The 27,923-nt window shown below is 47.5% G+C and overlaps 1 protein-coding gene across 3 annotated transcripts; it reads right to left on the bottom strand.

Annotated features, from left to right (window-relative positions):
* Nucleotides 1-84: 84 nt before the first annotated feature.
* Nucleotides 85-27,921, bottom strand: LOC103281467 (protein 4.2). 3 transcript variants are annotated; one of them, XM_062966802.1, is made up of 13 exons: nt 27,836-27,918; nt 18,011-18,211; nt 15,359-15,592; nt 14,297-14,415; nt 11,653-11,778; nt 11,375-11,576; nt 8,330-8,468; nt 8,003-8,109; nt 4,594-4,839; nt 4,215-4,505; nt 2,495-2,682; nt 1,354-1,487; nt 85-1,228 (listed from the first exon to the last, which is right to left on the bottom strand). In XM_062966802.1, exons 1-13 carry the CDS (start codon nt 27,843-27,845, stop codon nt 1,078-1,080), a joined length of 2,148 nt encoding a protein of 715 aa, XP_062822872.1. In that variant the 5' UTR covers nt 27,846-27,918; the 3' UTR covers nt 85-1,077. The 3 variants fall into 3 exon arrangements, with proteins under 3 accessions (XP_062822872.1, XP_062822874.1, XP_062822875.1); XM_062966804.1 differs by having other exon boundaries at nt 11,375-11,552; nt 27,836-27,916; XM_062966805.1 differs by lacking the exon at nt 2,495-2,682 and having other exon boundaries at nt 27,836-27,921.
* Nucleotides 27,922-27,923: the final 2 nt, after the last annotated feature.

Raw genomic sequence — 27,923 nt, 5'->3', positions numbered from 1 at the left:
CTCTTAGATTGCAGGTGAACTATACATCCCAGTCCCTACATGTCCTGTTTTGTCTTTCAAGAACAGCCTTAAAACACTGGTAAGTAAATGAAAACTGCTTTACTTCAGTAAAACATAAACAGCACACTCAGTGGAATAATGCAAAATGAAGCAAGGAAGTCTTAGGGCAAGCACAGTTCGTAGTCCCTGATAAATTCCCAAATCAAGTAGCAGTCTTACTTCAGACAAAGAAACAGCAATAAATCCTTGGGGGCAGTTTCCCAGATGCAGACTTGAAGCAGGCACAAGGGGAGCCAAGGCTTAGGTTTAGAGTCAGTTAGTTACTGACTGCACCTGCTTCTGCTTTATAATCCTGAGTCCCCTCACAGCTGTTAGAGCGGTTCCCAATTACTCAGCTGCATTTCTGGCAGCTAGTCTAGCTGGACGACGTCTCTGCTCCTGTTCCTTTTGCCTTTCCTGAAATGTGGGTACTTGAAAAATCTTTTCAGATTCCAAGTGCCTCTCTGACTTATGCACACTTTGCTGCTGCCCTTCCTCTTCTGAAGAAGAGGAATCCCTAACACTACAACTCCTATAAATTATGGTGAATTCTCCCCAAACCTCTCTAGTATGTTCAGTTGCTGTCCGCCATAGAAAAGAATAGGAAAGGGTTAAGGGAGAAGCAGTGGGTGGAGTCATGCAAATTCCACATCAATGGAGAAAGCAAGGAACATTGGGATGTGGTGTTCACTATAACCTGCAATGTCCTTGGAGGGAAGTCTTTGGTGACTCCTCAGCACTGGGTTTTTGTGGAGGTGGGAGGCTGTCTGCGTAAATGGACACCCGTGCCACATACACACATACAGGTTTTCACTTTTATTATGTGTATAGAAAATAGATATATAGCTCTGGGTGAGGGGGGGCAGCAATTTTGGAAATGTATAATTGGAGGTGGGGGTGCTACATTGGGGTGTGTCAGATGTGCATCTATAGTGCCATAATGGGTGCTGGTGGTACAGATAGTGCCAAAGGGATCTCAGTCTCTCTTGCTGTCTGTCCATCCATCCATTGCTCCCATAATGGTGTTTGTGGGGTGGTTTAAGGGGCCGTGACCCGGGTGACACTGGCGCAGCTGTGGTGCTGAAAGCCAGGGGCGTCCAGGCGTGCGGTCAGCCTTCGGTCTCCGGCCAGGGTCGGCGTGAAGGGCAAGCGGAGGCGCAGGGAGCCCCCCGGGGGGACGGAGCCCATCCTGCAGGCAGAAAAGCAAGATGTTCAACCTCATGGCCCATGAGGTCTCTTACAACTCTACTATTCTATGATTCTATGTGAGAGAGGAGCAGACCCATCATTTCCCTCCAAAGAAGCACAACTCACCTGTAGCTCCTTTCTTTGTAGATGAGCCCCCGCCCAGACAGAGTGATGCTGCAGCCAGTGAGGGGCTCCGGCAGGTGGTTGTGCAGCTGGATCGTGGCCTCCGTTTGCTGGAACTGCGTCAGGCTTTTGGGGATCTTTTGTAAGGAAGCAGAGAAGGCTATGTATAGTGTGATATGTTTGTGTGGGTGCTCTGGGTACAGGATAAAGGCTTTCGAGAAAGGTTAGCTGCCATTCAGAAATGTGCAGAGTGGTAAAAGGTAAAGGTTTCTCCTGACGTTAAGTCCAGTCGTGTTTGACTCGGGGTTGGTGCTCATCTCCATTTCTAAGCCGAAGAGCCGGTGTTGTCCGTAGACACCTCCAAGGTCATGTGGCCACTGGCATGACTGTATGGAGCACTGTTACCTTCCTGCCAGAGCGGTACCCATTGATCTACTCACATTTGCAAGTTTTCCAACTGCTAGGTTGGCAGAAGCTGGGAATAATAATAATAATAATAAGGTAAAGGTTTCCCCTGACGTTAAGTCAAGTCATGTCCGACTCTGGGGGTCGGTGCTCATCTCAATTTCTAAGCCGAAGAGCCGGTGTTGTCCGTAGACACCTCCAAGGTCATGTGGCCACTGGCATGATTGCATGGAGCGCCAGTGTTACCTTCCTGCAGGAGCAGTACCTATTGATCTACTCACACTCTGGGGGTCGGTGCTCATCTCCATTTCTAAGCCGAAGAGCCGGCGTTGTCCGTAGACACCTCCAAGGTCATGTGGCCACTGGCATGACTGCATGGAGCGCCAGTGTTACCTTCCTGCCGGAGCAGTACCTATTGATCTACTCACACTCTGGGGGTCGGTGCTCATCTCCATTTCTAAGCCGAAGAGCTGGCGTTGTCCGTAGACACCTCCAAGGTCATGTGGCCACTGGCATGACTGCATGGAGCGCCAGTGTTACCTTCCTGCCGGAGCGGTACCTATTGATCTACTCACATTGGCATGTTTTCGAACTGCTAGGTTGGCAGAAGTGAGAGTAACGGGTGCAGAGTGAGCATCCCGTTACTCCCAATCCTGAGGGAGGACACCCACCTAAAAAGACTTCCCTTCTCCATGAATGGGGGTCCCCACGTTTTGAAAGGGTCTCGGCTGCCACTGACCTGGAGGGTGACCTCTGGGGGGCGAAGGAGGACTTCCTGCCAGGCCAGGAGAGGGGCCCGCCTGCTCTGGCCGGCGTCCGAGTCGGAAGGGATCTCCCTCAGGAGGGCTGTGAGCTTCAGCAGGAGGCTGCCCTTTCTCAGGGCCGGGCTGTATTGCACGAAGGGCAGGGTGGTGCTCAGCACTTTCTCTGGGGGACAGAACCAGGGAAGTCATTGGAGGTGAAGATGCCTTTATTGCCCCTTTATTTGAGAAGGGAGCACCAATATGCCTGACACACAGAGATGAGGATTGACATTAGAAACTCTTCTACCAAAACTATCTTTGGTCTATCTCCTTGTAAAGGTCACTTCCCCCTTCTGTTTTGTCTTTCAAGAACAGCCTTAAAACAATGTGGTAAGTAAATGAAAACTGCCTTACTTCAGCAAAACATAAAGAACAGCACACTCAGTGGAATAATGCAAAAGGAAGCAAGGAAGTCTTAGGGCAAACACAGTTCTTGTCTCTGATCAATTCCCTAATCAAGTAGCAGTCTTAATTCAGACAAAGAAACAGCAATAAATCCTTAGGAGCAGTTTCCCAGATGCAGACTCTAAGCAGGCACAAGGAGAGCGTAGGCATTTGGGTCAGTTTGTTACCAGCAAGAGCTGGCTGCACCTGCTTCTGCTTTATAGCCCTGAGTCCCCTCACAGCTGCTAGGGCAGTTTCCAATTACTCAGCTGCATTTCTGGCAGCTATTCTAGCTGAACGACATCTCTACTCTGTTTCCTTTCGCCTCTCCTGAAATGTGGGTACTTGCAAATCTCCTCCTCAGATTCCAACTCCCCCTCAGATTTATGAACACTTGCCTGTTCCCCTTCCTCTCCTGAAGAAGAGGAATCCCTAACAAGGGAGCATCATGAGGCCTCTCTTGCATCACTACTGCTCAGAGAATCATGGGTTGCCCTCTTTCTCCCCTCTTTTGAAGAACTTTATAGGTCCTGCAGCCTTAAGAAAGCTCAGAGCCTTCTTGGGGATCCATCTCACCCGGCATGTTCGTTCTTTTCCCCCCTTTTTTTGAATTATTGTCATCTGGCAGACGATACAGGATGACAAAGACAAGGACTAAAAGACACAGAGACATTTCATTTTATCCTATGTTGAACTCCATAGTTCCACATTGATGTGGCCTTGGGGGCTGTGCGGTGGTGGTTGGGGTGTGGAAGGATGGGTGTGTTGTTTTGTGGTGTGTGCTCAGGAAAGCATTTAATTTGGTTGGGTTTTTTTTCGTGTCAGGAGCAACCGGAGTTGCTTCTAGAGTGAGAGAATTGGCCATCTGCAAGGACGTTGCCTAGGTGACACTGCCCGGATGTTTTGATGTTTGTACCATCCTTGTGGGAGGCTTCTCTCATGTCCCCGCATGGAGCTGGAGCTGATAGAGGGAGCTCATCCGTTCTCTCGCCAGGTGGGATTTGAACCTGGCAGCCTTCAGGTCAGCAACCCAACCTTCAAGTCACGAGGCTTTTATCCCCTAGGCCACTGGAGGCTCCTAATTTGGTTGTGCAATAGCACAATGACAATAAAGCTCTTCTATTCCCTTGGCCTCAAGGTGGTTGACAGATGTTAACTATAATTACCAAATATTCTAAGGGAGGGATGTCGAGAAAGGGGAGGAGGCAGCACCAAAAGCCCCCCCCCCCCCAAATACACAAACCAAAGTTATACACACAGAGAGACCCTTACCATGGCCGTCCGGGAGGGTGACCATGAACTCCTCCTTCCAGAACTGGGCCAGGGTCTCCCCGTTGCCCTGGAGGGGCTGTGCGCCCAGCACCACTCGCAGGGGCCGCTCCTTCCCGGTCCAGTTGGCCACTCTCAGAGAGACCTGCACATCCTCCCCCAGGGCCAGGGAGCTCTCGCACTCGAACCAGGCGGCCAGCGGAGTCTCCTCTGTCTCATCCAGTGGCGGGAAGAGAGTAGGGGGCTCTGTGTCCTGGCAGACCTTCATCAGGACGGCCCTCTCCTGAAGGGACCCTGCAGAATAGGCAGGAGAAGCAGATTGGGCACTTGAGGGGTGCTGCCCCCTCTCCCCAATCCTCTTTCCAAGCTTTGGGACCCTTACCCTCGGGGAACTTGTAGTGCTGGGTGAGGTCCTCGCAGCGCTCGCTGCCCATCGCCTTGGTGCTGATGCAGTTGCCCAGGAACTTCACTTCGGAGGTGGCCTTCTCGGACTCTCCGCTGGCCTTGCAGACCCAGGCAGTGCAGGTGGAGTTGATGGCCGCAAAGAAGGGGCCCACGCCGGAGGGAAGGTCCAGGCGGCCCTCCTTGATAGCCCTCACTGGAGCGGGGCCTCCGCAGCACAACAACCCTGCAAAGAGGAGCACAGAGATGGATCCCACTTTTCCTCATGCATGTTCTCCTCCCAAAGCAAAGCTGTGCCTTCCCCACAGTGACCCACTGAAGTGGAGGCTCTGAGCAAGAAACTGCAAAGCTACAGCATGGGGGACGATGCCTGGCTCGACAACAGGACGTGTGAATAATAATAATAATAATAATAATAATAATAATAATAATAATAATAATAATAATAATAATAACAACAACTTTATTTTCATACCCCGCCCCATCTCCCCGAAGGGACTCGGGGCGGCTTACATGGGGCCAAGCCCGATAAAACAAACAAATAACAGTAACAAAGCAATAAAACAATTATCCCAGTAAAAAACATCAACATCAATAAAAACAATCATTAAAATCAACAAGCAGGATACAGTGTTAAAAACACGAGACTAATTCGTAGATCCCAGGTGAAATGCAGAGTGTTACGAAATGAGAAAAGGAAATCTCAAGTTGAATGGACAATAAAAAGATCTTGGAGATCTCTCTCCTCTGCAGGAGTCTACCGGATACCATGCAGCTGTGGACAAGTCTACATAGGGACCACCAAACGCAGCATTGGCCAAACACGAGTCAAAGATCATGAAAGGCACGGCAGACTCACTCAACCAGAGAAATCAGCCATAGCAGAGCACTTGAGGAACCAGCCTGGACACAGGATATTATTTGAGAACACAGAAATGCTCAACCACTCCAACAACTTTCATGTCAGACGACACAGAGAAGCCATTGAAATCCACAAGCATGTGGACCACTTCAACAGAAAGGAAGGAACCATGAAAATGAACAAAATCTGGTCACCAATATTTAAAAACACCAAAATCAAGATAGTAAAATGAACATCACTTGGAAACAGGGGAATTCCAGACAGCAAACCACCAAGTGTCAGTTAACACCTCCGAAATAGAGGATGCCTCCAAGCAACAGAGGCCAGGCTACCTCTATGCAGATACCCTCACTGATTGATTTTGCAACTACAGTAGTGTCTTGCTTATCCAACATAAATGGGCCGGCAGAACGTTGGATGAGTGAAAATGTTGGATAATAAGGAGGGATTAAGGAAAAATCTATTAAAACGTCAAATTACATTATGATTTTACAAATTAAGCACCAAAGCATGTTTTACAACAAATCGACAGAAAAAGCAATTCAATACATAGTAACGTTATGTAGTAATTACTGTATTTACAAATTTAGCATTAAAAAATTGCAATGTATTGGAAACACTGACTACAAAAACATTGGCTACTAAAAGGCAGATTGTTTGGATAATACAGAATGTTGGGTGAGCAAAGGTTGGATAAGTGAGAACCTACTGTACAAGGCTACTCTATGCTAATCAAGCCTGCTAATTGCAACATGCACACTTGCTTCAAACAGACAAGGGTTCTTTCTATATATACACTCCATTGGCCTCATTTCCAAAAGATCTCTCAACAAATATCTGAAGATGCCATTAGCCACAGAGGCAGGCGAAATATCAGGAGAGAATGCTGCTAGAACATGGCCATACAGCCCGAGAACTCACAGCAGCCCAGTGATTCCAGCCATGAAAGCCTTCGACAACACAAAGAAGTGAATTGTTGGCTTATTTATTTACAGTATTTATATTCCGCCCTTCTTTCTCATCCTGAAGGGGACTCAGGGCGGATTACAATGAACATATATATGGCAAACATTCAGTGCCATCAGACAAACAACATACAGTATAGACCAGTGATGGCCAACCTATGACACGCGTGTCAGCACTGACACGCCTAGCCATTTTTGGTGACACGCTGCTGCATGCAGATTGATTGGATGACTATGTCTTTTGTGGCCAAATTTGGTGTGATTTGGTCCAGTGGTTTTGTTGTTTACTCCATGGGAATTATGCACATTACATATATATATAATACTAGCTGTGCCCGGCCACGCGTTGCTGTGGCAAAGTGGTGGTGGTGGTATTGGTTAAAAATCGTTGTGTAATTTTTATTTGACGTTATTTGTATTTTTTAAATTAATTTTATTGTAAGTTATCTTTTTATTTATTATATTGTATTATTTTCTTGTATCATTTTTAGTTATTTTTTGTTATTATGGTATTTTATTGTATTAATTTTTTAGTGTTTTTAATTATTTTTTAGGTTTTTTTATTATTTTTTATTGGGTTGCTAGGAGACCAAGTTGGAGGAGCTTAGCCTTCTAACTGGCAGCAATTGGATAAAAGTAATTATTCCTCTCTCTCTAATTAGGACTTTATTTTTCTTTTCTTTTTGTTGTATCAACCTAGAGCTGTGGATGATGGGTTGTGTCGTCAAATTTCAAGGTTGGGGGGCCTGTAGTTTTGTTGTTTTGTGGGTCACCGTGATGCCATCACTCTTTTATATATATAGATCATTCTATTATTATTTTATTATTATTGTAGTATATTATATTATTACTATTATATTATTATTATATTATTCATTATTCATGACTACATTGAAACTACAATAGAGAGAAATCAGTGTGGAAACTGCAAGAGGTACCATAGATTGTTGTACATGGAAATAAGGGTAGTAAATAGTTTTGATTTATTAAATACAGTTATATATTACAATTATACATTTTTGTTATTTAAACTATACATATTGCGAAATTATGGTTTGTTTTTTTCTCAAAGTGACACGCCACCCAAGTCATGCTAGGTTTTTTGGTGAATTTTGACACACCAAGCGCAAAAGCTTGCCCATCATTGGTATAGACACGCACAGAGGCAATTTAACATTTCCAGCTTCATGAAGGTGTGCTCAATTCTGGCCACAGGGGGAGCTGTTGCTTCACTGTCCACTAGTGACACCGAGTGCTGTATATCCTCATTCCTTTCCGCATGCTGCTGGCAGTTTTATGGTGTTGTAAATTAGTTAAATTAGCCTCCCGCATAAAGCGTACCTAAATTTCCTAGTTGACAGATGCAACCGTCTTTCGGGCTGCTTAGATAAACAGCAAGACGGGCTATTTAATGGTCGGGGGCTTAACCCGACCCAGGCTTCGAATTCATGACGTCTCGATCAGTAGTGATTTATGGCAGCTGGTTACTAGCCAGCTGCACCACAGCCCGGCCCAGGTGCCTTCCAACTATGGGACTTATGAATGCTACTCATGGCTCTTACCGCTCTGCAGCCCCTTCTTTGGCGTGGTGTCCAGGGCCTGCCACCCGCTGTATTCCTGGCCCAGGTCCTCTCGCGCCATCCAGCACTCGTTCCAGGCGTGGCAAAGCCTGTGGAAGAAAGGCAAGGGAATGGGGTTCAAGGAGAAGCCTCCAACTGTGGCCCTCCAAGTCCCAGGATTCCTGACCATTGAACAAGCTGGCAATAGGGGCTTCTGTTGGGGTTGGGGGCCCAAACAGCTGGAGGGATGCAGTTGAAGGAGACCTGGCGAAAAGCTTCCCTCCCACATCGACCCACACAGTGTCACATGAAAGGAGTTTGGCTTCTCACCAAATGCGGGCGTCCGAGTCGCCAGGGATCGTGGCCCCGCTTTCGTCAAAGGACTCGTCCACATGCAGGCTGCCCTCCGTGCCCTGGGCCCAGGCGAAGGCGCTGACCACGCGGGTGGGGATGCCCAGGCTCCTCAGCACTGCAAGCAAAGCAGAGGCCATGATACGAATTAATTTACTAGCTGTGCCCGGCCACGCATTGCTGTGGCTGTAGAGAAGTTGTGTGTTAAACAGAGATTATTGATATGATTTTATTTATTTGTTTGTTAAAGAAAAAAAAAGGGTTATATATTAGCAAGGAAAAGCCTAGCATGGAAACTAGCTGGAAGCAGCATTGGGTAGGTTGCCATGGTAACACAGCTTCCCTTGGGAGAAAAGGGGTGTGGCTAAGATGACAGTTGGAGCAGATTCCCTTTTAAAAGTTCAGTTGCTGTGAGGGGTTTGAGAAGAAGAGTTGCAGTTAGGTTTTGGAAAGATGAGGAGCTGGGGAAATCAGCTAAGGACGGCAGCTTATGGTCACTCAGGGGAAAGGCTGGGAATATAAGCTGACCGGGGGAGTTTAGTATACTGTGTTGAAGAGAAGTTATTTAAGAAATATCCATTCAAGAAAGACGACATTGTAACTTAAGATCCGGAACGTTTACTGATTGAAACCATACGCTTATGTACCAAAAATAAACTTGAATTTTGTTATTGTTCATAAAGATAAGTCTCCTTGCCTCTCTGTAAGCCTGTTACCTCACGTTGGTGGCAGTTACCGTACCTATCTATATAAGTTACCGTACTTTCCTATATAAGTTACCATCTTTACTCATTTAAACCCAATCAGTTCCGTTATCCTTCCTTATCCACTAAATCATCCCTGTCATACATTCACACATCCTCCATCCCTCCCTCTCACACGCGCGCACATCTCTTCAATTGGAGGCGGCAGTGGGATTTAGACAAAGATTTCCCCTGCCTGAGTTGAGTACCACAAATTGGGCTCTCTTCAATTGGTGGCAGCGGTGGGATCAAAAGGATTCCATCCCTGTCACCTCAGTCCTCTTCAGTGGCTTATGGGAATCATTTGTTGACCAACTGGCCCTGGTTGTTTCCTTTCTGGAATCCCCCCCCCCCCCATTTTCAGAGTGTTGCTCTTTATTTACTGTTCTGATTTTAGAGATTATATTGTTCTGTATTATTATACCACAGTAATTTTAGATATTATATTTATAATCTTACATTATCTGCTTAGAACAGGATTATATGAGGCCCCTTCTACACAGCTGTATGAAATCCACACTGCACTGACTCAAGATAATCCAGTTCAAAGCAGATACTGTGGATTAACCTGCATTGGCATTCTGGGTTATATAGGTTATATAGGGCCTTGAGTCTACACTGCCATATAATCCAGTTCAAATCAGATAATCTGTATTTTATAGGCAGTGTGGAAGAGGCCTGAGTGAAGAGGCCCTGGGCGCCATTGTGGCTGAGTGGGCTGCTAGGAGATGAAGTGGGCGGGGCCTACCCTTCTAACTGGCAGCTAGGGGAAAAAATAGCTTTTCCTGGTCCTCTAATTTGGACTTTAGTTTTCTAGGGTTTTTTTGTTTTGTTTGAAAGACATATTTTGGATGACTGTCTTTTGTGGCCAAATTTGGTGTGATTTGGTTCAGTGGTTTTGTTGCTTACTCCATAGTAAAATGCACATTACATTTTTAAATATATAGATTTATCGCGTCAGAGAAGCAGATGGCAAAAACAGAAGAACACCCTGCCTCGGGGAGCGTGTTTGTTCCATCACTGTTTAACATTGACGCAAATGACCAGCCACTGACAGAAGGGACAGAGAAGTTCCTCTATGCTGACGATCGTGCCATCACCGCTCAAACAGAGAGCTTTGAAATGGTTGAACAGAAGCTCTCTGAAGCTTTAGGTGCTCTTACTGCCTATTACAGGGAAACTAGCTGATTCCTAATAATAATAATAATAATAATATTCATTGGAACTTATGCCTCAAGGACCACCTCCCAGCAGCAAAGAACTGGTGGGATCACAAACCTGCAAAAGTATTGGAAAATGAGCACGCAAAGATACTGTGGGACTTCCGAATCCAGACTGACAAAGTTCTGGAACACAACACACCAGACATCACAGTTGTGGAAAAGAACAAGGTTTGGATCATTGATGTCGCCATCCCAGGTGACAGTCGCATTGACGAAAAACAACAGGAAAAACTCAGCCGCTATCAGGACCTCAAGATTGAACTTCAAAGACTCTGGCAGAAACCAGTGCAGGTGGTCCCGGTGGTGATGGGCACACTGGGTGCCGTGCCAAAAGATCTCAGCCGGCATTTGGAAACAACAGACAAAATTACAATCTGCCAACTGCAAAAGGCCACCCTGCTGGGATCTGCGCGCATCATCCGAAAATACATCACACAGTCCTAGACACTTGGGAAGTGTTCGACTTGTGATTTTGTGATACGAAATCCAGCATGTCTATCTTGTTTGCTGTTTCATACAATAAAATAATAATAATAATAATAATAATAATAATAATAATAATAATAATAATATATTATTAATAATAATATATTTCTTACTCGCCTCTTCTCGAGGCAGGTCACAGCACAGTCAAAACACACGAATGTTGCAAACGTTCTGTAAACACATATTAAAATGTTCTATAAAATATATTTAAATACATATTAAATACACAGGGCACGAGTTTAAAAAGCTGGGTGAGGGCAGTATGAGGCTGGGGGGCAAAGACCAGCCCCTCCCCATGCCCTCGACCAAGAATCATCCTTGCTGTCCATCTCAAATAGTCACCATGCAAAGCTGCCCTCAGGAGCCTCACCAAGGACTACAAAGCCCATGCGGCACTGCATTGGATGTGTGTGTGTGTGTGTGTGTGTGTTTTCCTCAGCCAGTGTTCCTGGGGTGGACTCCATTTATTTTATTATTTATTTATTTATTTATTTACAGTATTTATATTTATATAAGGGTCCAGATGTGGCCAGGAAAGGGGCCAATTGGGGTTCAGAAGCAGTGCTCCTTACCTGAGCAGGCGACAGCCGCAAATGTCCAGCTCTGGCCGTAGCGAACTGGCCGGCATCGTCCAGAGAGCCACTGGCGCAGGATGGGTCCACTGCCCGGCCACTTGGTGGGGGGTGTCCCATTTCCATATTCCCCTGACCAGCACCCCTCCAGGACCGGAAAGGGCTTCTCCCCATTCAGCTGAGAGGAGAGAGAAAGAGAGGACTTGAGTGGGAGGTGGGCCCTTGAGTGCAGGGCAAAAGGGAGACCCCCTGTTTATCCCCCCCACTGCCCCCCTTACCATGGCGCTGACCAGGCGGCAGACCTGGAGGGGGCTCCTCAGCTGGTCGCAGGCGTCTTGGGCCGGCATCCGGAGCAGGCTGATGTCCAGCAGGGCCAGGCTCATGTCCAGGAAGCCTTCTGAGAACTGAAAGGTGAGCCAGGTCATGCCTCTCAGGTAAGAGAATCTTAGTGGGTCCCTACACCTTGAAGAGGAAGGGGTTTCCACAGGAGGGGCTGGGGACCAGGTGTGTGGGGTCCTCCTTCCTCAACCCTGACGGGCCTCTTGGTTTGCAAAGATACTATAGGTGTGTTAACTGTAAAATCAAATCCATGAAGCCAACTGGTTGAGTTTGCAAGGACCTGGGAATCGGTTGCAATTGTTGCTGTCCTGCTGCTGGAGAACCAGTTTGAACAGGTTTCTGTGTGTGTGTAGAGGGGGGGTCCTCCTTCCTCAACCCTGGCAGGCCTCCTGGTTTGCAAAGATACTATATGTGTGTTAACTGGAAAATCAAATGCATGAAGCCAACTGGCTGAGTTTGCAAGGACCTGGGAATCGGTTTGCAACTGTTGCTGTCCTGCTGCTGGAGAACCAGTTTGAACAGGTTTCTGTGTGTGTATAGAGGGGGGGTCCTCCTTCCTCAACCCTGGCAGGCCTCCTGGTTTGCAAAGATACTATATGTGTGTTAACTGGAAAATCAAATGCATGAAGCCAACTGGCTGAGTTTGCAAGGACCTGGGAATCGGTTTGCAACTGTTGCTGTCCTGCTGCTGGACAACCAGTTTGAACAGGTTTCTGTGTGTGTGTAGAGGGGGGGTCCTCCTTCCTCAACCCTGGCAGGCCTCCTGGTTTGCAAAGATACTATATGTGTGTTAACTGGAAAATCAAATGCATGAAGCCAACTGGCTGAGTTTGCAAGGACCTGGGAATCGGTTGCAATTGTTGCTGTCCTGCTGCTGGAGAACCAGTTTGAACAGGTTTCTGTGTGTGTGTAGAGGGGGGGTCCTCCTTCCTCAACCCTGGCAGGCCCCCTGGTTTGCAAAGATACTATAGGTGTGTTAACTGGAAAATCAAATCCATGAAGCCAACTGGTTGAGTTTGCAAGGACCTGGGAATCGGTTTGCAACTGTTGCTGTCCTGCTGCTGGACAACCAGTTTGAACAGGTTTCTGTGTGTGTGTAGAGGGGGGGGTCCTCCTTCCTCAACCCTGGCAGGCCTCCTGGTTTGCAAAGATACTATATGTGTGTTAACTGGAAAATCAAATGCATGAAGCCAACTGGCTGAGTTTGCAAGGACCTGGGAATCGGTTTGCAACTGTTGCTGTCCTGCTGCTGGAGAACCAGTTTGAACAGGTTTCTGTGTGTGTGTAGAGGGGGGGTCCTCCTTCCTCAACCCTGGCAGGCCTCCTGGTTTGCAAAGATACTATATGTGTGTTAACTGGAAAATCAAATGCATGAAGCCAACTGGCTGAGTTTGCAAGGACCTGGGAATCGGTTTGCAACTGTTGCTGTCCTGCTGCTGGAGAACCAGTTTGAACAGGTTTCTGTGTGTGTGTGTGGGGGGGTCCTCCTTCCTTAGCCCTGGCAGGCCTCTTGGTTTGCAAAGATACTATATGTGTGTTAACTGGAAAATCAAATGCATGAAGCCAATTGGCTGAGTTTGCAAGGACATGGGAATTGGTTTGCAACTGTTGCTGTCCTGCTGCTGGAGAACCAGTTTGGACAGGTTTATCTCTCTGTGTGTTTGTGTGTGTGTGAGAGAGAGAGTCTACTGAGTACTGGCTGGGAAGAAGATGGCTCTATGTTCAGAGAGGCCTGACAATTTCTGAGGCCTTGTTTGCTGCTGATCTCCACTGAAGCAGATTTATGGATTAAGAAAGGACTGCTTATGACTGCTGATTTCTGTAAGCAATGAGAGGGACTAATGTAAAGACCATTTTTCTGTTGATCTCTTGGACATAGTAAAAGTTCCTGTTATTTGTGTTAATGTGGGATTTGTGTATTTTATAATGTGTTTTAACAATGTTTTTAATGGATTTGTTTATATTGTTCTGTTTTTATGATTGCACTTTGGGCATTAAATTTTGCCAATTTTTGTAAGCCTCCCTGAGTCCCCTCGGGTGAGAAGGGCGGGGTATAAATGTTGCAAATAAATAAATAAATAAATAAATATTTATAGTGTTTAAATGCAATTTGTGCCATGCTTGTATTGAAACTGATTGCATCATCCAGAATGTACCGTAGTGTGGAAAGAGTTAATTGCCAAGAAGCTATGATGACCTTGATGTGTGGCTGGAACTAGGGAATATCCAGACACAAGTGTTTGTGCATAATGATTGCGTCAGTTCAGTTGAGTTCTGTCTGCCTAGAGTTCGAGTCAAGTTCTGTTGGAGAACAGAACAGTCCTGTGTTCATCTGTCGTCTTCAAGTCTGTTTGTGTTGATTACTGCTGCATACAGTAAAACTTTGTAAATAGTTTTACCAACGTCTCTGAGTGTCTCTTCGTTCTGCGCTCCACTGCTTCCATCCAACTACTGCTGCACTGCAAATACTCTGACTATTTGTTCTGCAAAGCTGAGGGGTGCATCATTCTGCAAGGTGACTCTGGGTTCAAGGGCACACGCAAGAGCTTCTACCTATCACCCACAATCCCCAACAGCCCTCACCTGCCCAAAATCCCAGGGGATCCCTTGGGGGGCTTCTTCCAGACCCCAGAAGATGGTCCCCTCTTCACTGAGGACATACTCCTGCCGCTGGGCCTCGTTGCCCAGAAAGACGCTGTCGCCTGGAAGAGGAAGAGGAAGAGGAAGAGGAAGGGGATATCCCATGTTTACGCTAAAATGGGAAAGGTCTCAGGCTGTTAGGCCAGAGGCAAAGGAAATTAGTTTGAAAACTTTTTAACTTTTCATTAGCATAACGTTAGCAGAGTTAAGCTTATCAAAGTAGCTGATCACAGCACCCTCTTCATCAAGCATGCACATTGGCAGAATGAATTCACTGGGATGCTGTGAGTTTTCTGGCCTTTTCTCCTGATGTTTTACCCACATCTATGGCACGTATCCTCAGATAACCACTGTAGTTGATGTAGCTGAAACGTCAGGAGAATATACTTCTGGAACATGGCCATAGTAAAGGTAAAGGTTTCCCCTGACATTAAGTCCAGTCGTGTCCGACTCTAGGGGTTGGTGCTCATCTCCATTTCTAAGCCAAAGAGCTATTAATACATTGACTACAAATAAAGATGGAATTGCATAAAATGAACTTACAGTAGCAACATTTTCGGAAATTAAATCCCTAGAAATTTCAATCTTTGCTGCCTAGAGAAACAGCTGTGGATCCGGGCAGAAGGCAAACTGTGTTGGATAATCCAGAATGTTGGATAAGCGAAGGTTGGATAAGTGAGACTCTACTGTATCTGTTTTTATCTTGAAAGTTTCCAGTAGCTGCCTCATTTCCCACCCTCAGCTTATACTCAGGTCAATAATTTATCCCAGTTTTTTGTGGTAAAATTAGGTGCCTTGGCTTATATTCGGGTTGGCTTATACTTGAGTATATATGGTATATATTCCTTGTCATGTTTTAAAGGGGGTGCTGTGATCAATCATTGAGTAAGGGGAAGGGGGAGAAGGAGGAGACAGAGAAGAGGAAGGCCAGGGAAATGGGATGAAGCCCACCCCTGCCCTTTTTGGGGTCCCCCTGCCCCCCCCACCTGTGTGGACCCCTCCTACCTGGGCTCCAGGGGTTGAAGAGGAGGGCGAGGTGGCCCAGTGGGTGCTGTGAGGGTGGGGCGAGGGTCCCTGAGGGGAGCTGCAGGGTCAGCGCATAGAGCCCAATGGGGGCATCGGCCGGAGGGGTCACGGACAGCGTCCACTCGAGGTCATCGTGAGCCTCCAGGACGGCCTCCCAATCAGAGCCCCTTCTGCCAATGGGGAAGGCCTGCTCCAGGGCCCCACCTGCTGCTCCTGAAAGAAAAGAGGGTGGGAGGGTGGTTGGGGAGGGGTGTTGTGGTAATGCCTGAGCGGTTAGACACAATTTTAACCCTCTCTGGGGGAGATTCCACCAAAATATAGCAGAGTAGCAAAAAGCAGACTTTAAAAAACAGCAGATACTTACACGTGGTGAGCAAAGAGACGCCTTTGTCCGTTAGGATGGCAATCGATTGCAGAGGCTCAGTAAAATTTCAAAAAGCATTTATTCAGGTAAAAAGAATTCCATTGTAGATGTGAGGGCTATCCACAAAGTAGGTTACGTTTTGGATTTTACAAAGGACAAAGTATAGGAGAAATCATTTACCATATGCAGCTGAAAGACACATCCCAAAACTACAATCTCACGTAATCCCCACTGAAATCGAGGCACATCTCATATAGATAAATGAGTTTGGAAAGTACTGCTCCAGTAAATTCCCCGCTTGTGTCCTCAGCTCTTCCCCCGTCTCCCTTCCTGCAGCATAGCCAAAACATTGTTGGAAATGGAGGAGAGAGGTGGCAAATTTACTGGGGCAGACCTTTTCAAACTCATTTATCTATATGAGACGTGCCTAGATTTCAATGGGGATTACATGAGATTGAAATATTGGGATGTGTCTTTCAGCTGCATATGGTAAATGATTTCTCCTATACTTTGTCCTTTTTAAAATCCAAAACGTAACCTACTTTGTGGATAGCCCTCGTAGATAGAAAGGTTTGGGAGCTGTCCAGCTCTCTAGGCTAGTTTCTAAGGTAAATAAGAAAAGGTAAAAATAACAAACATCTAGATCAGGGGTCCTCAAACTTTTAAAGCAGAGGGCCGGTCCACAATCCTTCAGAATGTTCAGGGGCCGAATTATCATTTGAAAAAAAAATTACGAACAAATTCCTATGCACACTGCACATATCTTATTTGTAGTGCAAAATAACAACAATAACAATGAAAGACCAATACAATATTCAAAAATGAAAATAATTTTAACCAACATAAAGCTATCAGGATTTCAATAGGAAGTGTGGGCCTGCTTCTGGCCAATGAGATAGTCAGGTTGATTAGGATTGTTGTTGTGTGTCTTCAAGTCATTTCAGACTTTGGGCGAGCCTAAGTCCAAAATTATTTATTCATTTACTGCATTTATTTACTACATTTATATCCCACCCTTCTCACCCCGAAGGGAATTCAGAGCAGCTGTATGTACATACAATATATTATATTATTAGCATAGCACAATATTAGCATTATATATTACTGTATTGAACTATACCACTATACTGTAATATTATATGTAATACTAGCTGTGCCCGGCCACGCGTTGCTGTGGTGTTGTCTGGTGGTGTTGGTGAGAAATTGTTGAGGTAGTGGTGGTATTGAATGTCTGTTGTATGGTTGTCTTTATGTTTAGTATGCAGTGGATTATATGGCAGTGTGGAGTCAAGATAATCCAGTTCAAAGCAGATAATATAAGATTCTAAATGGGTTCTATAGCTGTGTGGAAGGGCCTTGAGTCTACACTGCCATATAATCCAGTTAAAATCTGATAATCTGTGGAAGAGGCCTAAGTGAGGCCTAACTCTGCCTGTCCCCTGGACTGAGTAGGTTGCTAGGAGACCAAGTGGGCGGAGCTTAGCCTTCAAACTGGCAGCAATGGGATAAAAACTATTATTCCTCTCCCTGTAATTAGGACTTTATTATTCTTTTCTTTTTGTTGTATCAACCTAGAGGCGTGGATGATGGGTTGTGTTGTCAAATTTCGAGGTTGGGGGGCCTGTAGTTTTGTTGTTTTGTCCGCTGCCCTGATGCCATCACTCTTTTATATATATAGATATAACATACAATTAATATTATTATATGGTATTAGTATTATATTGTATAAAATGATATTATTATCAATGTCATATGTATATACAATATATTATATTATTAAAACTGATATAAAAATATATTTTAAATGAGGGCGGGGGCCAGGTAAATGACCTTGGAGGGCCGCATCCAGCCCCCGGGCCTTAGTTTGGGGACCCCTGATCTAGATAGTTACATCTTGCCTGGAGAGACGGCAAGATGCTGTTGTTAGCTTGAAGGACAAAGAGGGAGAGAGTGAACCAAAATGGTTCCAACCTCATGGTCCAGTTTATTGGGGCCATAAAACATTCTGACCAATGGGAAGTTAGTGTCCCTGAAGATTCACATTTCTACTAACTTCAAAGTAAGGGATGTGTGATGTACACAGGATAGAAAGAGGGAAACACAGTAAAGCCTGTCTAGGCCTGCTTTGGAAACAGGGAAAGGATTCCCTCAATCTAATCCTATCATCTATCTGACGACATTTAGACTTGAGTGGTCCAGGGTGATTCCCAACAAGGGGCCCAGGCCAGGTGAGGTGTCCCCCTCCCCATCATTCCTCTCTCTCTCACCGGTCCTGGTCACCAGGAGGGAGGCGGCAGTGGTCCCAAGGAGGCTCTTCCGCTGTTTCTCAGACACCGGGCCAGAAAGGCGGAGGCGAAGGGCAAAGGGCTGCCCGCGGCGGACCACCAGGCGCCCCCCGCTCAAGGCGCCCGTCCGGTGGGCCTCGTGGTTCTCCGCCACTCGGAGGTCACACCGCTCCACCTGCAGCGCTGGAGGGAGAAGATGGGGACGGAGGAGTTGCAAGGGGTCCTCCCGCAAAGGCCAGCCCAGTCCAGCCCCCTTCTGCCAGGAAAGGCACAATCAAAGCACCCCCGACAGATGACCATCCAGGCTCTGCATCATCATCATCATCATCATCATGGAATCCTATACTTATAAGGGACCCCCAAAGGCCAGCCCAGTCCAGCCCCCTTCTGCCAGGAAAGGCACAATCAAAGGACCCCCGACAGATGACCATCCAGGCTCCGTATCATCATCATCATCATCATCATCATCATCATCATCATCATCATCATCATCATCATCATCTTCATCATCATCATCATCATCATAGAATCCTATACTTATAAGGGACCCCCAAAGGCCTCCCAGTCCAGCCCCCTTCTGCCAGGAAAGGCACAATCAAAGCACACACGACAGATGACCATCCAGGCTCTGCATCATCATCATCATCATCATCATGGAATCCTATACTTATAAGGGACCCCCAAAGGCCTCCCAGTCCAGCCCCCTTCTGCCAGGAAAGGCACAATCAAAGGACCCCCGACAGATGACCATCCAGGCTCTGCATCATCATCATCATCATCATCATCATCATAGAATCCTATACTTATAAGGGACCCCCAAAGGCCAACCAGTCCAACCCCCTTCTGCCAGGAAAGGCACAATCAAAGCACCCCCGACAGATGACCATCCAGGCTCTGCATCATCATCATCATCATCATCATGGAATCCTATACTTATAAGGGACCCCCAAAGGCCAGTCCAGTCCAGCCCCCTTCTGCCAGGAAAGGCACAATCAAAGCACCCCCGACAGATGACCATCCAGGCTCTGCATCATCATCATCATCATCATCATAGAATCCTATACTTATAAGGGACCCACAAAGGCCAGCCCAGTCCAGCCCCCTTCTGCCAGGAAAGGCACAATCAAAGGACCCCCGACAGATGACCATCCAGGCTCTGCATCATCATCATCATCATCATCATCATAGAATCCTATACTTATAAGGGACCCCCAAAGGCCAACCAGTCCAACCCCCTTCTGCCAGGAAAGGCACAATCAAAGCACCCCCGACAGATGACCATCCAGGCTCTGCATCATCATCATCATCATCATCATGGAATCCTATACTTATAAGGGACCCCCAAAGGCCAGTCCAGTCCAGCCCCCTTCTGCCAGGAAAGGCACAATCAAAGGACCCCCGACAGATGACCATCCAGGCTCCGTATCATCATCATCATCATCATCATCATCATCATCATCATCATCATCATCTTCATCATCATCATCATCATCATAGAATCCTATACTTATAAGGGACCCCCAAAGGCCTCCCAGTCCAGCCCCCTTCTGCCAGGAAAGGCACAATCAAATCACCCCCGACAGATGACCATCCAGGCTCTGCATCATCATCATCATCATCATCATCATGGAATCCTATACTTATAAGGGACCCCCAAAGGCCACCCAGTCCAGCCCCCTTCTGCCAGGAAGAGCACAATCAAAGCATCCCGACAGATGACCATCCAGCCTCTACATCATCATCATCATCATCATCATCATGGAATCCTATACTTATAAGGGACCCCCAAAGGCCTCCCAGTCCAGCCCCCTTCTGCCAGGAAGAGCACAATCAAAGCATCCCGACAGATGACCATCCAGCCTCTACATCATCATCATCATCATCATCATCATGGAATCCTATACTTATAAGGGACCCCCAAAGGCCACCCAGTCCAGCCCCCTTCTGCCAGGAAGAGCACAATCAAAGCATCCCGACAGATGACCATCCAGCCTCTACATCATCATCATCATCATCATCATCATGGAATCCTATACTTATAAGGGACCCCCAAAGGCCTCCCAGTCCAGCCCCCTTCTGCCAGGAAAGGCACAATCAAAGCACCCCCGACAGATGACCATCCAGGCTCCGTATCATCATCATCATCATCTTCATCATCATCATCATCATCATCATAGAATCCTATACTTATAAGGGACCCCCAAAGGCCAGCCCAGTCCAGCCCCCTTCTGCCAGGAAAGGCACAATCAAAGCACCCCCGACAGATGACCATCCAGCCTCTGCATCATCATCATCATCATCATCATCATCATCATCATCATCATCATCATCATCATCATCATCATAGAATCCTATACTTATAAGGGACCCCCAAAGGCCACCCAGTCCAGCCCCCTTCTGCCAGGAAAGGCACAATCAAAGCACCCCCGACAGATGACCATCCAGGCTCTGCATCATCATCATCATCATCATCATCATCATCATCATCATCATCATCATCATCATAGAATCCTATACTTATAAGGGACCCCCAAAGGCCGCCCAGTCCAGCCCCCTTCTGCCAGGAAAGGCACAATCAAAGCACCCCCGACAGATGACCATCCAGCCTCTGCATCATCATCATCATCATCATCATCATCATCATCATCATCATCATCATCATCATAGAATCCTATACTTATAAGGGACCCCCAAAGGCCACCCAGTCCAGCCCCCTTCTGCCAGGAAAGGCACAATCAAAGCACCCCCGACAGAGACCATCCAGGCTCTGCATCATCATCATCATCATCATCATCATCATCATCATCATCATCATCATCATAGAATCCTATACTTATAAGGGATCCCTAAAGGCCTCCCAGTCCAGCCCCCTTCTGCCAGGAAAGGCACAATCAAAGCACCCCCGACAGATGACCATCCAGCCTCTGCATCATCATCATCATCATCATCATCATCATCATCATCATCATCATCATAGAATCCTATACTTATAAGGGATCCCTAAAGGCCTCCCAGTCCAGCCCCCTTCTGCCAGGAAAGGCCCAATCAAAGCACCCCCGACAGATGACCATCCAGGCTCTGCATCATCATCATCATCATCATCATCATCATCATCATCATAGAATCCTATACTTATAAGGGACCCCCAAAGGCCACCCAGTCCAGCCCCCTTCTGCCAGGAAAGGCACAATCAAAGCACCCCCGACAGATGACCATCCAGGCTCTGCATCATCATCATCATCATCATCATCATCATCATCATCATCATCATCATCATCATCATCATCATAGAATCCTATACTTATAAGGGACCCCCAAAGGCCACCCAGTCCAGCCCCCTTCTGCCAGGAAAGGCACAATCAAAGCACCCCCGACAGATGACCATCCAGGCTCTGCATCATCATCATCATCATCATCATCATCATCATCATCATCATCATCATCATAGAATCCTATACTTATAAGGGACCCCCAAAGGCCAGCCCAGTTCAGCCCCCTTCTGCCAGGAAAGGCACAATCAAAGCACCCCCGACAGATGACCATCCAGCCTCTGCATCATCATCATCATCATCATCATAGAATCCTATACTCATAGGGGACCCCCAAAGGCCACCCAGTCCAACCCCCTTCTGCCAGGAAAGACACAATCAAAGCACCCCCGACAGATGACCATCCAGGCTCTGCATCATCATCATCATCATCATCATAGAATCCTATACTCATAGGGGACCCCCAAAGGCCACCCAGTCCAGCCCCCTTCTGCCAGGAAAGACACAATCAAAGCACCCCCGACAGATGGCCATCCAGGCTCTGCATCATCATCATCATCATCATCATAGAATCCTATACTCATAGGGGACCCCCAAAGGCCACCCAGTCCAGCCCCCTTCTGCCAGGAAAGACACAATCAAAGCACCCCCGACAGATGGCCATCCAGGCTCTGCATCATCATCATCATCATCATCATAGAATCCTATACTTATAAGGGACCCCCAAAGGCCACCCAGTCCAACCCCCTTCTACCAGGAAAGACACAATCAAAGCACCCCCGACAGATGGCCATCCAGGCTCTGCATCATCATCATCATCATCATCATAGAATCCTATACTCATAGGGGACCCCCAAAGGCCACCCAGTCCAACCCCCTTCTGCCAGGAAAGACACAATCAAAGCTCCCCCGACAGATGACCATCCAGGCACCGCATCATCATCATTACCACCACCATCATCATCATCATCATCATCATCATAGAATCCTATACTTATAAGGGACCCCCAAAGGCCACCCAGTCCAGCCCCCTTCTGCCAGGAAAGACACAATCAAAGCACCCCCGACAGATGGCCATCCAGGCTCTGCATCATCATCATCATCATCATCATCATAGAATCCTATACTCATAGGGGACCCCCAAAGGCCACCCAGTCCAACCCCCTTCTGCCAGGAAAGACACAATCAAAGCAATCCCGACAGATGACCATCCAGGCTCTGTATCATCATCATCATCATCATCTTCATCATCATCATCATCATAGAATCCTATACTTATAGGGGACCCCCAAAGGCCACCCAGTCCAGCCCCCTTCTGCCAGGAAAGACACAATCAAAGCACCCCCGACAGATGGCCATCCAGGCTCTGCATCATCATCATCATCATCATCATAGAATCCTATACTTATAGGGGACCCCCAAAGGCCACCCAGTCCAACCCCCTTCTACCAGGAAAGGCGCAATCAAAGCTCCCCCGACAGATGACCATCCAGGCACCGCATCATCATCATTACCACCACCATCATCATCATCATCATCATCATCATAGAATCCTATACTTATAAGGGACCCCCAAAGGCCAGTCCAGTCCAGCCCCCTTCTGTCAGGAAAGGCACAATCAAAGGACCCCCAACACATGACCATGCAGGCTCTGCATCATCATCATCATCATCATCATCATCATCATCATCATCATAGAATCCTATACTTCTAAGGGACCCCCAAAGGCCATGCAGTCCAGCCCCCTTCTGCCAGGAAAGGCACAATCAAAGGACCCCGGACAGATGACCATCCAGGCTCTGCATCATCATCATCATCATCATCATCATCATCATCATCATCATCATCATCATCATAGAATCCTATACTTCTAAGGGACCCCCAAAGGCCATGCAGTCCAGCCCCCTTCTGCCAGGAAAGGCACAATCAAAGGACCCCCGACAGATGACCATCCAGGCTCTGCATCATCATCATCATCATCATCATCATCATCATCATCATCATCATAGAATCCTATACTTATAAGGGACCCCCAAAGGCCACCCAGTCCAGCCCCCTTATGCCAGGAAAGGCACAATCAAAGCACCCCCGACAGATGAGCATCCAGGCTCTGCATCATCATCATCATTACCACCATCATTATCATCATCATAGAATCCTATATTTCTAAGGGACCCCCAAAGGCCACCCAGTCCAACCCCCTCCTACCCGGAAAGGCACAATCAAAGCTCCCCCAACAGATGACCATCCAGGCTCTGCATCATCATCATCATCATCATCATCATCATAGAATCCTATACTTATAAGGGATCCCTAAAGGCCTCCCAGTCCAGCCCCCTTCTGCCAGGAAGAGCACAATCAAAGCACCCCCGACAGATGACCATCCAGGCTCCGTATCATCATCATCATCATCATCATCATCATCATCATCATCATCATCATCATTATCATCATAGAATCCTATACTTATAAGGGATCCCTAAAGGCCTCCCAGTCCAGCCCCCTTCTGCCAGGAAAGACACAATCAAAGCACCCCCGACAAATGACCATCCAGCCTCTGCATCATCATCATCATCATCATCATCATCATCATCATCATAGAATCCTATACTTATAGGGGACCCCCAAAAGCCACCCAGTCCAGCTCCCTTCTGCCAGGGAAGGCACAATCAAAGCACCCCCGACAGATGACCATCCAGGCTCTGCGTCATCATCATCATCATCATCATCATCATAGAATCCTATACTTCTAAGGGTCCCCCAAAGGCCACCCAGTCCAGCCCCCTTCTGCCAGGAAAGGCACAATCAAAGCACCCCCGACAGATGACCATCCAGGCTCTGCATCATCATCATCATCATCATCATCATCATCATCATCATCATCATCATCATCATCATGGAATCCTATACTTATAAGGGACCCCCAAAGGCCACCCAGTCCAGCCCCCTTCTGCCAGGAAAGGCACAATCAAAGCACCCCCGACAGATGACCATCCAGGCTCTGCATCATCATCATCATCATCATCATCATCATCATCATCATCATTGAATCCTATACTTATAAGGGACCCCCAAAGGCCTCCCAGTCCAGCCCCCTTCTGCCAGGAAAGGCACAATCAAAGCACCCCCGACAGATGACCATCCAGGCTCTGCATCATCATCATCATCATCATCATGGAATCCTATACTTCTAAGGGACCCCCAAAAGCCTCCCAGTCCAGCCCCCTTCTGCCAGGAAAGGCACAATCAAAGCACCCCCGACAGATGACCATCCAGGCTCTGCATCATCATCATCATCATCATCATCATCATAGAATCCTATACTTATACGGGACCCCCAAAGGCCTCCCAGTCCAGCCCCCTTCTGCCAGGAAGAGCACAATCAAAGCACCCTCGAAAGATGGCCATCCAGGCTCCGTATCATCATCATCATCATCATCATCATCATCATCATAGAATCCTATACTTATAGGGGACCCCCAAAGGCCACCCAGTCCAGCCCCCTTCTGCCAGGAAAGACACAATCAAAGCACCCCCGACAGATGACCATCCAGGCTCTACATCATCATCATCATCATCATCATAGAATCCTATACTTATAAGGGACCCCCAAAGGCCACCCAGTCCAGCCCCCTTCTGCCAGGAAAGACACAATCAAAGCACCCCCGACAGATGACCATCCAGGCTCTGCATCATCATCATCATCATCATCATAGAATCCTATACTTATAAGGGACCCCCAAAGGCCACCCAGTCCAACCCCCTTCTGCCAGGAAAGGCACAATCAAAGCACCCCCGACAGATGACCATCCAGGCTCTACATCATCATCATCATCATCATCATGGAATCCTATACTTATAAGGGACCCCCAAAGGCCGCCCAGTCCAGCCCCCTTCTGCCAGGAAAGGCACAATCAAAGCACCCCGACAGATGACCATCCAGGCTCTGCATCATCATCATCATCATCATCATCATCATCATCATCATCATCATCATCATCATAGATTCCTATACTTCTAAGGGATCCCCAAAGGCCACCCAGTCCAGCTCCCTTCTGCCAGGAAGAGCACAATCAAAGCACCCTTGAAAGATGACCATCCAGGCTCTGCATCATCATCATCATCATCATGGAATCCTATACTTATAAGGGACCCCCAAAGGCCGCCCAGTCCAGCCCCCTTCTGCCAGGAAGAGCACAATCAAAGCACCCCCGACAGATGACCATCCAGGCTCTGCATCATCATCATCATCATCATCATGGAATCCTATACTTATAAGGGACCCCCAAAGGCCTCTCAGTCCAGCCCCCTTCTGCCAGGAAAGGCACAATCAAAGCACCCCCGACAGATGACCATCTAGGCTCTGCATCATCATCATCATCATCATCATGGAATCCTATACTTATAAGGGACCCCCAAAGGCCGCCCAGTCCAGCCCCCTTCTGCCAGGAAAGGCACAATCAAAGCACCCCCGACAGATGACCATCCAGGCTCTGCATCATCATCATCATCATCATCATCGAATTCTATACTTATAAGGGACCTCCAAAAGCCACCCAGTCCAACCCCCTCCTACCAGGAAAGGCACAATCAAAGCTCCCCCAACAGATGACCATCCAGGCTCTGCATCATCATCATCATCATCATCGAATCCTATACTTATAAGGGACCCCCAAAGGCCAGCCCAGTCCAGCCCCCTTCTGCCAGGAAAGGCACAATCAAAGCACCCCCGACAGATGACCATCCAGGCTCTGCATCATCATCATCATCATCATCATCGAATTCTATACTTATAAGGGACCCCCAAAGGCCAGCCCAGTCCAGCCCCCTTCTGCCAGGAAAGGCACAATCAAAGCACACACGACAGATGACCATCCAGGCTCTGCATCATCATCATCATCATCATCATCATCATCATCATCATCATCATCATCATCATGGAATCCTATACTTATAAGGGACCCCCAAAGGCCACCCAGTCCAGCCCCCTTCTGCCAGGAAAGGCACAATCAAAGCACCCCCGACAGATGACCATCCAGGCTCTGCATCATCATCATCATCATCATCATCATCATCATCATCATCATCATCATGGAATCCTATACTTATAAGGGACCCCCAAAGGCCTCCCAGTCCAGCCCCCTTCTGCCAGGAAAGGCACAATCAAAGCACCCCCGACAGATGACCATCCAGGCTCTGCATCATCATCATCATCATCATCATCATCATCATCATCATCATCATCATCATCATGGAATCCTATACTTATAAGGGACCCCCAAAGGCCGCCCAGTCCAGCCCCCTTCTGCCAGGAAAGGCACAATCAAAGCACCCCCGACAGATGACCATCCAGGCTCTGCATCATCATCATCATCATCATCATGGAATCCTATACTTATAAGGGACCCCCAAAGGCCGCCCAGTCCAGCCCCCTTCTGCCAGGAAAGGCACAATCAAAGCACCCCCGACAGATGACCATCCAGGCTCTGCATCATCATCATCATTACCACCATCATTATCATCATCATAGAATTCTATACTTATAAGGGACCCCCAAAAGCTGCCCAGTCCAGCCCCCTTCTGCCAGGAAAGGCACAATCAAAGCACCCCCGACAGATGACCATCCAGGCTCACCATCATCATCATCATCATCATCATCATCATCATCATCATCATCATAGAATCCTATACTTATAAGGGATCCTCAAAGGCCACCCAGTCCAGCCCCTGTCTACCAGGAAAAGCACAATCAAAGCTCCCCCTACAGATGACCATCCAGGCTCTGCATCATCATCATCATCATAGAATCCTATACTTATAGGGGACCCCCAAAGGCCACCCAGTCCAGCCCCCTTCTGCCAGGAAAGACACAATCAAAGCACCCCCGACAGATGACCATCCAGGCTCTGCATCATCATCATCATCATAGAATCCTATACTTATAGGGGACCCCCAAAGGCCACCCAGTCCAGCCCCCTTCTGCCAGGAAAGACACAATCAAAGCACCCCCGACAGATGACCATCCAGGCTCTCCATCATCATAGAATCCTAGAATTATAAGGGACCCCAAAGGCCACCCAGTCCAGCCCCCTTTATTCTGCCAAATGGGAAGAGCACAATCAAAGTACCTCCAACAGAAGGCCATCCAACCTCTGCATCATCATCATAGAGTCCTCCAGTTGTGAGGGACCCCAAGGGCAATCCAGTCCAGCCCCCTTTATTCTGCCAGGTGAGCAAAGCCCAATCAAAGCACCCTTGACAGATGGCCATCCAGCCTCTGTTTAAAAGCCTTCAAAGAAAGAAGCAGCCTCCACCAGACTCTGAGGCAGAGAGTTCCACTGCTGAACAGCTTTTAAGTTCTTAGTCATGTTCAGGAGGAACATGCCTTGAAGATGCTGGCTGTTAGGAATTGTGGGAGTTGCAGTCCAAAACACATGGAGGGAGGGCCCAAGTTCTCCAGATATTGGAGGAGTGGGTTTAAAGGAAGCCAGCCCCCTCCTCTGCTTGAATCCCCCCAAAGTCACCCCAAAGCACCCACCTTGGCCCATGGCAGCGTCCCTTGGCTTTTTTCCCTCCAGATGGGCCTCTGTTTTGGGTGGGGGGGTCCCTGGGCTCTCTTTCCACCC

This window comes from Anolis carolinensis, unplaced genomic scaffold (assembly GCF_035594765.1).
Source record: "Anolis carolinensis isolate JA03-04 unplaced genomic scaffold, rAnoCar3.1.pri scaffold_30, whole genome shotgun sequence".
Lineage (NCBI taxonomy): Eukaryota > Metazoa > Chordata > Lepidosauria > Squamata > Dactyloidae > Anolis > Anolis carolinensis.
The sequence above is the reverse complement of the archived record's forward strand: the minus strand, read 5'-3'. Positions and strand labels throughout refer to the sequence as shown.